This window comes from Plodia interpunctella, chromosome 5, assembly GCF_027563975.2.
Source record: "Plodia interpunctella isolate USDA-ARS_2022_Savannah chromosome 5, ilPloInte3.2, whole genome shotgun sequence".
Lineage (NCBI taxonomy): Eukaryota > Metazoa > Arthropoda > Insecta > Lepidoptera > Pyralidae > Plodia > Plodia interpunctella.
In genome coordinates, this window is record NC_071298.1 from 87268 (window position 1) to 101260 (window position 13993).

The 13993-nt window shown below is 38.0% G+C and overlaps 1 protein-coding gene and 1 long non-coding RNA gene across 5 annotated transcripts; one reads left to right on the forward strand and one right to left on the reverse strand.

The window, feature by feature from the left end:
* Positions 1–93: 93 nt before the first annotated feature.
* LOC128670434 (transcription factor GATA-6-like) lies at positions 94–10068 on the reverse strand. 4 transcript variants are annotated; one of them, XM_053746088.2, is made up of 10 exons: positions 9897–10068; positions 5954–6707; positions 5697–5873; positions 5345–5566; positions 4874–5063; positions 4173–4351; positions 3395–3529; positions 2127–2241; positions 1919–2033; positions 94–1219 (listed from the first exon to the last, which is right to left on the reverse strand). In XM_053746088.2, exons 2-10 carry the CDS (start codon positions 6704–6706, stop codon positions 1162–1164), a joined length of 1944 nt encoding a protein of 647 aa, XP_053602063.1. In that variant the 5' UTR covers position 6707; positions 9897–10068; the 3' UTR covers positions 94–1161. The 4 variants fall into 4 exon arrangements, with proteins under 4 accessions (XP_053602063.1, XP_053602060.1, XP_053602062.1 ...); XM_053746085.2 differs by having other exon boundaries at positions 5697–5876; XM_053746087.2 differs by having other exon boundaries at positions 5697–5876; positions 9793–10068.
* LOC128670436 (uncharacterized) lies at positions 8201–9356 on the forward strand. Its single transcript, XR_008404762.1, has 2 exons — positions 8201–8571; positions 8830–9356. It is a non-coding gene; the product is annotated as an uncharacterized LOC128670436 (long non-coding RNA).
* Positions 10069–13993: the final 3925 nt, after the last annotated feature.

Here is a 13993-nt window from a genome sequence, read left to right on the forward strand (position 1 = left end):
TTCATACAAAATATTGCACGAACGGCTTAAAACGATACCTAGAGTACCTCAACATGCCCTATACTATGTCTTGTTAAAAATGAAACACCAACATTATAAACAACTTTCTTATTCCGACAACTTAGAGTATCCACACAAAATGCAAACATTTTTGTATTCTATTTAAAATGTCAGAGTTAATTAATCAAGGTACCATAATTTAGCGTTGATTTTTTTGTCTAGGTAGTTCTCCTCCTGCTAAATAAATAATTAGTCAAGTAAAGTACGTGAAATGACAATTACGTACTTACTCAAATATTAAACCGCAATCTGACAACGTATTACAAATACCTTTTGTTAAAAACAAAGACAAATCCATTCGTAAAATATTGTCAAATAAATAATAAATTCGTTTTATCGTACTTATGAGATAGCTTACGAACTAACAATGGTTTCTAGCTGTTTATGTGAAATGCACGCAAATCTTTGGATATTCGCAAAAAGTAAAAAGTCTGCAAAGTATTTATTCAGCGTTTTCGCAAAACTTCTGTCTGATGCTCGTGACATCGCTGTTTGCGGAGCCAAAACAAATGACTACAATTAAATAAAACCCAGAGCAAACGAGAAGATTTTCCGTTGCGTTTTGTGACATTGTTATATACTATATCAGCACTTGTTAAGGCTATTGTTACCGAGTAAAATTTTAAATAATGTTCATTTTTTACTTGACAATTATTCTGAAAAATAGGCAATTGACTAGGTAGACTTAGGCTACTTTTAAAAAAGCCAACTGGTCCACTCATTAGGATATTAAAAAGAGATTACATTAATCTTCTGACTTGACATAAACAACTGCAATAAGTTTGATTTCTTCACATAGATTTATGCATTAATAGTGTTGTTGAAGTGCTCAATTATCCGTTTACTTGACTTATCTAGATTTATGTACACAGTTCCACACACGTTACACGCGATGTGGTAATGTCTGATGGGCAAACCCGGGACTTATAATATTTACATAGGGAGGTAACACTCAGGCTTCGAATCTACTAAGTAACATTTGACGCGTTACACATGGGTCATATCGCTCAGTACAGACTTATAGGAGAGACACCTTGATGTGTTGTGTGTCACTGTAGCCTTCAGTAGTTTTTTTCTGTTGTGTTGCGCAGCGTCGCGTTGTTAAGGCGGTCTGTAGTGCATCGACGTGGAGGGGCCAGCACGATCTAGCGAGGGTACCCTGGAATATACATACTTCATTGGACTTCAGACGCGTTTATATACAAACACTACACTGATAAAGCGCTAAACCCGTGCAAACATACGAACGCGCCGTACGAAAGCAGATAGTGTGACGGGCACATATGCTACACTGCCTACTTGCTATAAAGTAATTTGAATCATAAAAGCGTTGAATAGGTTTAAGCCGATATGTAGTACGTATTAATAGAAGTTAAAGTTAAATTTGACGCAGAAAGCGAGTGCTGAAAATTGGAAAAGTGCTTTTTCTTCGATTAAGAAAGAACAAGGATAGAAGTCTGCGTTTCATGGACTGTCAAAAATGCCTTTCGAAAAAATAATTATAGGAAGAAATAGACGAGCCTAGGAACACTAGTTATATTGGAACTTACAATTTATTTTCAGTTTTTAGAATAGACCCGAAAGGGTCTATAGAATGAGGAAAGTCTTTAAAGTGAACGTTATCTAAATAAATCTATTAGGTACAAAGATACGAATTTATATAGATGTAAAAGTAAACTGAAATTATAGGCGCATAGTGTATTGGGCTTTAGTTTAGCGTTATGAATTGATGAGTTGCTAAGTTGTACAGACGCAACTCCAGATCAAAAATCATTTTAGAAAAGTCAAGAAATGTCACAGTCCAGGTTCCATAATGGAAAGGCATATCAGACAGTCGTCATCGCTGGCTGGTACTCACACATCGGCTTGGTGTCTCGGCGGCAGCAGCAGCAGCGGGCCCCCCGCGCACCCCGCGCCCGCCGTCTCCACCGCCGCGTACAGCGGAGGCAGCACTTTGTGTGCGTGACCCTCCACTGCCAAAACACATCCGTTAACGCGACGCACACTAACACACCACACGAGCACAGTCTTGGACGCACACATTCAAACAGACCAGCCCCACGTACCGGTGAGTGGCGCGCCAGGCCGGGTCACGTGGCTACTGTGGCCGCCGCCCATGCTCTTCGGTTTACGCTTTCGAGTTTGGATGCCGTCCTTCTTCATGCTGAGGGGCCGGTTCACCTACAATTAAAGATAAGCATCAATCCAAAGGATACGATGAGTAACGGCTTTTTTAATGGTATAATTTTTTAATCGTATAGTGCTACCAATCACTATTAGAAATAGTTGGGATCTGTTAAAAATAAGTGTAGAAAAGTCCCTCGGATTATCCAGCATCTCCCTTGGATTGTCCAGGGCGGACTTGCGCCAACATGGGACAAGTCCCCGGACCTCTCGCAGCGCATCACGCAGCCACGTCACTTGGGAAACTCCTCGTAATCTGCCGCCACGCGCGCCTATCATCCTTTAAACAAGCGTATCTACCACGAGGAGATAATTGATAAAAGATTATTTATCTCATTATGAATATTCGTGGTCGCGATGATAATTCTCTATCAGTCGGTAGCCCCGCGTTTTATCTCGCGAGATTAGATGAGACCCAGTGTTTTGATTTTTTATACAGACCCAATATTTGCCGAGGAGTTCCCTGATAATGTGGTCCGATTACGATTAGATATTATGTATCAGCTCCGGCAGCGGCCACCGATACTGATGCTACGCTAGTGTCTATCTGGTCTTTCATTTTTAAGCATTTTGCAATAAATACATATCACTGAGTACCTAACAAACGATAATAACAATCGAAAGATTATATCTGAAAAGGACAAGGTTTGAAAAGGCTAGAAGTGCATGAATTATCAAATTCAAATTCAAAATTCAAATTCAAATCATTTATTCAGAAATTAGACCTTCACAGGCACTTTTTCTCGTCAATCTTTATATTTATAGTTATTTCTCACAAGCTACAAACTACTGGCATTTCGGAACGACCACTGCTGAGAAGAAATGCCGAAAGAAACTCATTTGAACAGTGTTGGTCCCTATAACAGATGTTATGATAATTCATGCACTTCTAGCCTTTCGCGTAGGTAGTTTCTACACAAAAATAAGAAAATAATTCGGACACCATTAATAATCATCATTTTTAAGAATATCTTCTTAAGATGGATGATGTCCGAATTATTCTCTTATTTTTGTGTAGAAACTACCTACGCAAAAACATCTGTTTATTTTCTCTTTTATCTATGCTTCACAGACTTATATATTAAGTGCTATGCCTTGATTCTTTAAATAATGCCGTCAGATCGTGCTGGCAAGAAAAAGAGAGTCTCACGTTATGCAGCTTGTAGTAGAGGCCGCAGGCGTTGCAGACGGGCTCGCCGTTGTTGTTGCGCCGCCACAGCGTCGTGTTGGCCGTGCGGCAGTTGGCGCAGGTCACCCCCACGCGACGGTTTCCGTTGCTCGGTTGCTGTCAATATTATGTTAGCATTGGGTTTCCTATTTGTATCAGAGGCTTCAAATGTAGTAAAGCCAACCGAACTTATAAGACAAGAAGGTTGTACCAGTATGTCATCACATACTACATCCTAACTAACGTCGCCATTAAAACAAAGTTGTAACAGAAACTAATTCCGATAAACAAATTACAATCTAGCTAGCTTGGCCCCGTAAGTTGCAACTGTAGGATTCAGTTTAGGTCCCGGTGAATATTTTACCAGCAAATCTACGAGCAAAATCGTTACAGTTTCGTTGCAGTTTGTCAGTAGAGTAGTAGTTCTGTCAGTAGAGGTGTTCCATATTTATTTATCTTTTATTATTTAAGTATATCATTCATGTCAATGTGACCTTGTAACTGTATTATTATATTAGCCACATTCGACAGGTAGGTTGTTTATAAGTTGACGTCAGATAAGAATTTTCCTTCAAGATAAGTATTTACATTTTATTGAATTTTACTATGCCTAATTTGATTCTAGTTTAGTTTTTTTTCATCGTGTTACAATTTTATGCTTTGGACTTTTTTTTAAAATCTGCTCCTTCATTAAATAGCTTGATGTTATGCATACATTTATGCGTAATGTCGCTTGTACTGAAATAAATAGTGGTCTTACCAAAGTTTGTTGCGGCTTGGCCTTCTGTCCCTTCAAGGGCGGCCGGTTGACGCCGTTGATCCTGGTGTACAGCCCGCACGCGTTGCACAGGTAGTGGCCGGTGCCGTCGCGGCGCCACAGCGGCGTGTTGCCGGCCGCGCAGTTCACGCACTCCTTCATCTCGCCTATGCTTGCCATGCCTGACGGTGACATGACATTGAATATACCGAGACGATATATTGGGGATTCGATGGGTAAAGTGCTATAGATCTTCATATCCAAGCCAGGGACGCAACCAATAATATGATTTATTATTAAATACGACTGCTTCAAATAATAGATAAAACAACAAGATCGTTTATATCCAATAGTAGTTACGCCTCGTAAAGTGCTTCGCTTTACTGTCAAGGTCCACTTCGATTGCAGGGTAATAGACGACAATATTATATATAAACATTCTAATATTCCTGAATGTACGCGTCTCTTTATCTTTTACCTCTTAAAAGCTGATTAAACCAATAGGACTTTCCTGTTTTACAGCGTTTTACTTTTGTATGAGATTCTATTTTTTGCTCTAGAGCTTAAAATGTAATTTTAGGCGTCTTACATCCAATATTATTGTGAAACTTCACTAGGATGAGGAGTGAAAAAATAAGTATGAAGTAGAATTAAATACAGTAAAAAACGAAAATACTCGAAGATTATATTAGGGCGAGTGTAACCTGGGTCAAAGCCGTCCTCCAGCAGGTTGTGCGCAGACCAGGCCTGCGCGGGCGCGGCATAGCCCTCCGTGACCAGCAGCCCTCCCTCGTACCCCGACACCGGCACGTACTCCACGCCTCCGCCTTGGCTGAGGTAGTGGTCGCCGCCCACTTTATATTGCACTGTGTTGCCGTGGGTGTACAATGTCACCTATGACATGTTATGCAACATTAGCTGTCGCGTTACTTAACTTCCATGATCAAGTCAAATAGGTAGGTCTTCATTTGAATGAATTAATTATTGATCTTTATTGCGTTAAACATTTAATGACTGATTCACAAGAAAATTATTTTTTTACGATGGTCACGAATTAAGACGTCTTTGGAATATTTATCAAGAAGAAAATTAAAAATTAACAGTTACTTCTTCTAATGGCCAACATTTTTAACTCGTTGACACACTGATTTATAGAAATACTGACAAATTCTTACCTGTTGTGAATTAGGACTAGGAGGCGCCTCATATACGGCTTGCGTGGGTGGCACAACTGAACCATAAACTACATGACCCCGGGCTGTCAGCGAAGAAGATGATAGCGTCGGGTCACTACGGTATAGAAGTTGACCTGGGGGGGACTCGTCGCCGCGGGGGGCCGCGCTCGGGGCCGTCCCGGGACCGGATGTGGCGCCACCGCCGTACAGTGTCAGGAGTTCCTTAAAGAAATTTCAAGTTGATGCTTTGAATATTTAGTGAATATTATCTTAAACTCGGGCTAATTTAATAAAATTATATAATTTAATAAAGCTAATGATTCATAAGAAGACTATGTATAATTAAAATTACCTTGCTACCACCAACATATGCACTATATCCAGCACCACCGTACTGCGGACTCTGTCCGGCATAGCTGTACCCTCCATGCACTGAGGTGACTGGCTGAAGACTCGCGTAGGTACTGGGCCGGGGCTCTCCTTCCCCACGGCTCTCGTATTTTACGGGTTGATACGCAACGCCCACTGCCTGCTGATTTTTTTATTAGCTCAATAAAAAGAGTAGGTTTGAAAGATAAAAATAATTTCATTAAAAAAATAAGTGGGTACCTGATTACTCAATGATGTAGTCTGGATCATCTCCATTGCACTAGACGCTGCCACTTGTTCACTCAACACCGCTCCGTACTGTCTGCCATCAGCAGACGTCGGCACTCCTTCAGTTGGTGACGCGTAAACCTGCAAATGCTCTTTCTCTTTGTGTGCGAGGAACTCATGCGCATGCTCCTCAGTTTCTCCTTCCTGCCCGACAAGATGCGGTGCATCGTATCGGAACGTCAGGTTTCGTCTGTAGTCAGGTCTCTGTTGAATTCTATATTGTTGCTGCAATCTTTTATCGATAGATGATGGCGACGGTATCGACCGGTAGGATTCTTGTTTGAACGCGTGGTGGCGAGCTTCTGATTCAGCTTCGGCTAATCTCAACCTTTCTTCGTCATAATGTTGCTGTGCGACGTCTCTGGCTTCAGGGTTCTCTTCTAATTTTGGAGCGTAGTGTAGTTGCTCCTGTTCTAACTGAGCAGATTCAGGGGGTTCATCTTTTACGCCATCGTCATGAAGCTCAGACGTTTCTGTAATGTGTCCGGCTGCGGTGATGGTTCTGACAGATCGCCGTGATGTGATGACGGACTGAGAGTGTGGTAGCGGGGAGGGGGCACGGCCTGCTGAAGGGGGCTGCTCAGTAGGAGCAGGGTCTGGGGCCTGCTCATCCACTCTGTCCTCGTTCTTGACTAGTTGCAGCGCTTCGACTGAGGTGTCCTCCTCTCGAGGTTCCTCGCGACTTATAGGCGAGACGTTTTCCATCCTGCAACAAAATATAATCGTAATAGACCTAGTTAGATCATCAAGTGAAAGAAATTTGCTTCGTTATCTTCGTAAAAAAATAAAAATCTAGGTTATCGTTGTCTGTACTTTCTGTACTTATAACTTGTTATGGCAAATCGCTGTGTTCAAAGGTTATGACTAAGGTTCGAGTTCTAGTTTTGTAGTTGTTTGAGTTTGTTAACCCGTGGTATTTGCTCGCCGGCCGGAAGGACCGACGCCAGCGCCGGCGCCCAGTTAGGAGGTGTCTCGTGCCGTCTCCTGTGCTACGAAGTCAATGGACTGCGTCAGGTGGACAGATAGTTCTGTTTGATCAGTCGACTTTTACGGGACGCTTCTTTCTTTAGCGCATAGCAAAATAGTTTATGGTTCATTAAAAAACGTTGTCATTTTGGAGTAAACTGGTTATAATTTAATTATATATGTAATAATAATTCCAGAAAGTACATTACAAACTTTGAGAAATTCATCCGCCAATTTTTCAATGTCATAATGCCCCTATTTTAAGTATTTTTGTTAGCCTGTCGTAGTGTCCCACTGCTGGGGAAAGGCCTCCCCTTCTTTTTTCCACAGATCTATTTCGTGTAGTACTAGGTACTTATTTAGTTACAATATGGCTAATTACGTTTCATGTTTAGTACCAACACGCGCACAATCACAGAGCTATGCAACGCCATGGACAATGCTTTGGCAGTTGCGAGATTATAGCTTAAATTTTTTTTGTGCCAGAGTCGATTTACTAAGAATATAGATATAATTTCAGATATTATCAGGTTATCCCACTATTCTTATTATTTTTGATTTAGACTTACGAATTTGCACATAAAACAACATTCAGATTCTTGGCGCACCATAGTCATATCACCGAGCGTTGTCGCATTATCTATTATTTGATTCAAAATATATTTTCTGTTCATAATCTCAATTTGATTAGTTAGTGGTATAAATTGGGCAACTGAATGTAAAGTAAGCTAACACGATGTAAAGCAGAACCAACACAGGCCTCGGTAATTAAGTGATATATTTTGTTCGCAAGTGGAACAGTCACAGCACCCCGCGGCGGAAGAGCGACGCTGTGGCTTGTGTACTCAGAGCGAGCAAACACAGCCTCGTTCACCCAAAAATAGACTCTTTTCCAAACATGTAAGAGCATATTTTTATTAGAAACATCCTTGAGTAAAATGTTTAAAGGAATTTGAACCAAAATTCCTGGGATTTAGGTGCATTTTTAGTCATGAGAAGTCGACTACGCGTTGAGTTTATGGCGGCGCTTGTTTGTCTGTGATAACGGCTTCATCATTTAATAGACCTCGCCGTATCCCTAATATTAATGGTAACATGTTGAAATACATATCATAAAAAAACCTAGTTTTTAATAATAAGAAAAAATACAGAATAAATAATAGATATACTCATAGCAACAGTTATTTGGTGGCAAGTGAGATTTTCACAAGAGACATGTTGTGGAAAATTTAATAACAATGTGACAAAGAACCCTATTTATTTATTGAGCTCCCTCGTAGCTTTAGTTAAGCTGCGGTCGAACCTATGTCCCCGCCGATACAAGCCCACACATTGTTCCTGCGACCGTGGCAGCAAACTCTGTTCCCAAACATATTAGTAACATCGTCGTGGAAAATTTTCTGTCGACTAGCAAAATACTACTTTAGTAAGTAGGTATAAAATGACAATAAAATGACAAAGAGCAAGTAGATAGGTACTTAAATTACAAATAGACATACGCCGCTCTTGAGTCGACATCGATGACACGCTCGCGGGCGGACAGACGGCGGCTGCTGCGAATATGTATTCTACAGTGAAGTAAATACTGACATGCATTCTACTTGGTAAGTCAATCTGCTGTTTAAATTGTTGCGGCTTTGTGTTGCCAAGTAATTAATGTCTTTAGAAAGTGATGTAAATTAGTGACACTGCTTGTTCAACAAAATATATATTTCCCCTTTCTTCTTCGTGTGGATGTGCCGCAAACATTAATTGAATTTCCAGTCCATGTACATTACATTGTATTTAGTTTTGATTTTATTTTAACACATATTCTTAAATTTAATAAAAATGTACTTCTAGTTTTTAATTTTCATTTCTAGATTTGAGACGTACCATTGTGATCGCAGATCTAACAAGCCACCCTGACAATTTGCCGTACAAAAAACATCAACGACCCTCTCAAATATAAGTAATAAAAATTTTACTAAACGAAAATGTCGAAACTATGGAAAAAATTGATATCTGTTAAAAATTTACGATTTGATATAATGAAGGTATTATAATTTTGCTGCTACCGAAGTGACGGCGTAGCAGTGCTACCGGCTACGACGCGCGCTGCCGGCGGGCCCTCTACGACGCGCTACGCCGTAGCCGCCGCTACGCCACCACACAGGAAATATTTGGTTTGTTTGATTTTCTTTGAATCTAACCTTTGATAAAGTTTACTTTCAACAATATCTAACCATTAAATGGCGTTTAAAATAAATGTCTTCGCTTCATTAGGATGTGGAGTGGAACTTTAGTGGGATATGATTTGTATCAATTTTTTGCAGATCGGGAAAAACTATTAATGTCATGAGTAAAACGCTTTCACAATTTGAAAAAAATAAATCAGCTTTACTGCAAATTTTTTGTATTATTATTTTTTTTATTTAATTTTATAACTCACAATCACCTCTATTTTTGAAACGAATTTCTAACTTTTAATTAAGGCGACGAGTTCTCAATTTCCTCCAAGTTGAACTCTATCAATGAATCGTTGTCATTGATAGAGATTGATAGAGGTTCTGATATTGAAGTTAAGATTAGAATACAAACATTATGGTTGGGGAGCAATCGTTGTTTACATCCTTCCAAATCCTTCGCCTCAATCGCTTCGTAGTGTCGCTACCTTGAAAACTGCATCAAATTCCATTGAGTAATTTTGGCGTGATGCGCGAACAAACATATAGACAGTTTCGTGGACTCCCCATAATTATATTTCTTTAATCTCTCTCTCCTGTGTACAGACAAAGCCCACTTCCAATTTTATTATATGTATAGATTAAATTTAAATAACTTACTCAAATGAAAGGAAGACGGAGAAAACCTTGCTAGCGGCCGCTATAAGCTATGATATTTCCGTTGGTAAATACTTAATATAGTAATATAAAAAATAAAAACTCACTCGTAACAATAATAAAGATCCAAAAAATGTTTATTATACTAAAACCAAAATTATAGAACAAAATCACAACTCATTTCCTCACAAACTATATGAGAACCGTGATTAAAAAAGAAAGCGCGGTCGCGATCGGCGCGGGCGCGTGTCGCGGGGCGCGCCGGGCAGCGACTGAGCGCGGCGCCGCGCTCCACTGTGCTTTCCTTCAGTTTCCCTGAAACAATGTTAGGTATGTATATTGGTAGGTCGCTTTTGGTCTGTGTTTCAGCAAAAAAAATATGAGAAACGGAAATATATGTTAGGTGTCCTTTTTCTTGACATTTTTGCCAAAAATTAGTATTCATTTACTTTTAATTTAATTTTAATATTTTATGCGTCCAACCAGTATTATAAAGATTTACCGTTGAATAGAAAAAATACTAATTGAAAATCACTATGATTGACAATTGATTAACAATTTCCTTACAGAGATCATCACGGAATGCAGGTGTAGTATAACATGATCCTCTAATGACTATTATTAGGAAAAAATTTTTTTTGCTCAATACTACAACTGCAATTATCGTGTTTATTTATCCCTATAAATAAACATGATAATTATATACTTATATATATATATATATATATATATATATATATATATATATATATATATATATATATATATATATATATATATATATATATATAAAGTACACATATTTTTTGGTTTTAAAACCTAAAATGTTTAGATTTACCAAACCGTTTCTGTATTCATACCGGATATGTATTTCTGTGTAGTACCGCGCCCTTCAGGATATGCTCGTGCGCATGATTAACGAGAGTTCAATAAATATTAATGGCTGTCGCCGTCAGAGCGTGATTCATGTACTTCAACCTGCACCTCTGGAAAATGCGTCACACCCACACTATAAAACTAACTTTTTGGCTATAAGCGAGTGACCTGGGAGGGCCTCTTCCATAGATCCACTACTTGGATTGTACTTAGTCCTTCATCTATAAGCATAAAGCCCAAACTTTGAATCAGTGAAATTTTTGTATTCGTTTTAAATCAACTTCCATATTGAACATGTTAGCTTCTTGATAAATAATCCTGTTATCGGCTTATGTTGTGAACAGTTTGGTGACTATCGAATATCTTAAATTCAAATTCAAATCATTTATTCAGAAATTAGACCTTCACAGGCACTTTTCCACGTCAATTTTTATATTAAATAGTAATTTCTCACAAGCTATAAACTACTGCCTGCCTCAGCAACAGAGTGTCTAAAGTATCGTAAAACAAAATAGACTCGGATTAGTAAAATTTTCCAACTACGCCGTTACCATACTGCCAGAGCTCCATCCATTGACGCGTGCAAGCTTTCGTGTGCCTATTTATATTTTATTGTTTAACAATATAAATAAACTATCTGATGCCCCTGATGTTGTTCACGTGGGGTCTATGACTCTAGTGAATTATAAATACAAAAGTGAAGATGTTTGTTACTTAGTTATCTAAGTAACAAACGTCCTCACTTTCGTATTCGCCAAATCAGCTGAACGGATTTTATCAAATATTGTATATAATGATCACCAGCCCGTCGTCATCGAAAATTAGGCCTAAACTGTTACCGCCTTCACCACGCGGAGTTGCTCCCAACGTGTGTTATTGTGGAACGTAAATCATAATCCTAAAATATGAAATAAGTAAAATTACTTATTCCGTTGAACAATTCGGTTCTCGGGTTCTCGGTTCTCGGGCATTGGTTGGCCAAAGTTAGAACGTCTTTTGTTGGGAACTGTATCCGTTTTTATAAAAAATTGCCTAAATGGATTCTTGATTTGCCGGACAAAAAATTTAGAAATTATATAAAAGAAGTACTTTGTAAAAAGGCATATTACAAGTCTGACGATTATGTGAACGACAATAATGTCTGGCCCAAGCATGGTGCAGTATCCTCATAACATATGTAATTGATTTATGACATTATTACGTACGTTTTTTACATTTAGCTTTTTATTTATATATATATATATATATATATATATATATATATATATATATTGTGTGACAATTTTCAATAATTTTATTGGAAATACATATTTCATTTTATTTATTTATTCAAATTTTGACATTATTAATAACGATGTAAATTCGTCCTCCTAATTTTTAATATATATATATATATATAAGACCTATATTTGTTAATTGACGTCCTTGGAGAAAAGGCTGCGGTGAAGTTTGTTGCGCCGCTTCTTCTTCACTTGCGCTTTGGAAGCCGGCAGTAGACTTAGTTTAAGTAATTTTTTTGACGTCAATAAGTGATGTATATTATCCTAAATTGAATAAAGAATTTTGAATTTGAATTTGAATTTGAACTTTAGGCGTTAAAGTGTAGCTGGTATGTTCGAATTCCACATTAAATTATAAAGAGAACTTCGATTTTTATACCTCAATAAAAAATGCTCTTCAGACTAAATAAATTTTTCTAAGACCTTATTTCTATAATATCTATATATTACTGTGTCCTTGTCTCCGTGTGATCCACAGCAGATGTTGCAGATGTTAAATTTTTATACTTCAATAGAAAATGCCATTACCCAGTCTGAACCACTTTGCTAAGGCGTCATTTCGATACATCTTATTTTTAATATAAAATGTGCAGAAAAACTTGTTTTATTATATGTATTGATGATGAAATATATTTGATGACACTTCTTCTTCATCGTATCGGCCATTCTCATTGCAATATAATGTGAACAAATAATTTTAAAATAAACGCCCGCCATCATTATCTGTTTTGTGTTGTATTAAATAAATGAATTAAGAATGTGAATAAGATATTTAGAGATCACTACATACACTGGTTGCAACATATTAATTGATAAGTTGTCGATAAAAATATGAACAATTGATTTATTTATTGTACATTTACATACATTTATATACATTCTACAAAATAACTATTAAAAAAATATGACCCATTTACTTCTTACTACTTTAAATTATTATTATAGTATTATTGAGGACAGAGACGCTCAGTCCTTGAAGCTAGAAATCATTTGCGAAATATGATTTTCCGAGTGGTAGGCACAAGGCGAGCACAGATTAGTATTATCGTAGTAATTAGACCGATGATCGATGTCTCATTCTTATCGATGTATCGGCTTTGCTGCTATCGTTTTATTGACGATATAATCGTAAACACTCTTAAGCACTCGGTTTCTAAAATTCGGGGATAAGAGAGGATTACGGACATTTTATTTCAGGTGCTTATTGCAATGCCTTACATTTTAATGTAATCGTAGAAGTGTCATGGATGCGTTATTTTGTTGGCTGCCAGACATAAGCCGCAAAAGATCTGAAGCCCTCGGAACTTACCCTATATTCAACAGTTCAACAGTTTACATTTTAATGTACGAGGGATCTCGTATACTTAAGTAAGTAACGTAACACTGGCGCTAGTGAGGATCTGTATCTGAGCAACAGGCATAAAAAAAGATAGGTAATAAGAAAATAGGATATAAAAAGACAACAGAGGTACAACTTCTATTTGTCCAACTATTGCAAATTTTGTGGGCGCCACAGTCAAAAGTCGATGGAATATTTTTACGCATAGATCTTCTGAAGTGGTCGTGGTGGCGCGGGTGTTGGTGGGTGGTGCCTCCTGTGAGCGTCGGCTCCGATGATTGTGTACGTATTACCAACATGACTCACGTTTGCTCGTAATAGGAAGTTTTCACAGACCTCTACTTGCTCCCACTGGAAGATGACATTGTGTCGCAATCTACACTCTATGTCATGAATTTAATGTTTCCTGTCTTATTTTGTAAAAACACTTGTATTTTCTGCAGCTCTTAGAAAATGATCCCAATTGTCAGATATTGGTTTGTCATCAATGTTTGTCAGAGATGGTCGCTCTGTGGCTGTTATCTGCGCACTTGTCTGATAACCGCCTCACGGCTTATCACGATGATTCAGTATCGATGCCAGAAGATTCGTATTTTCAACAACAATAAAAATATAAAAAAAGAAAATGGTGACTTATTTTTCTTTGTTTTTTTTTTCCTCTGTTGAATGTTGATCGTGACGATACATCTCTATACAAACATACAAATCA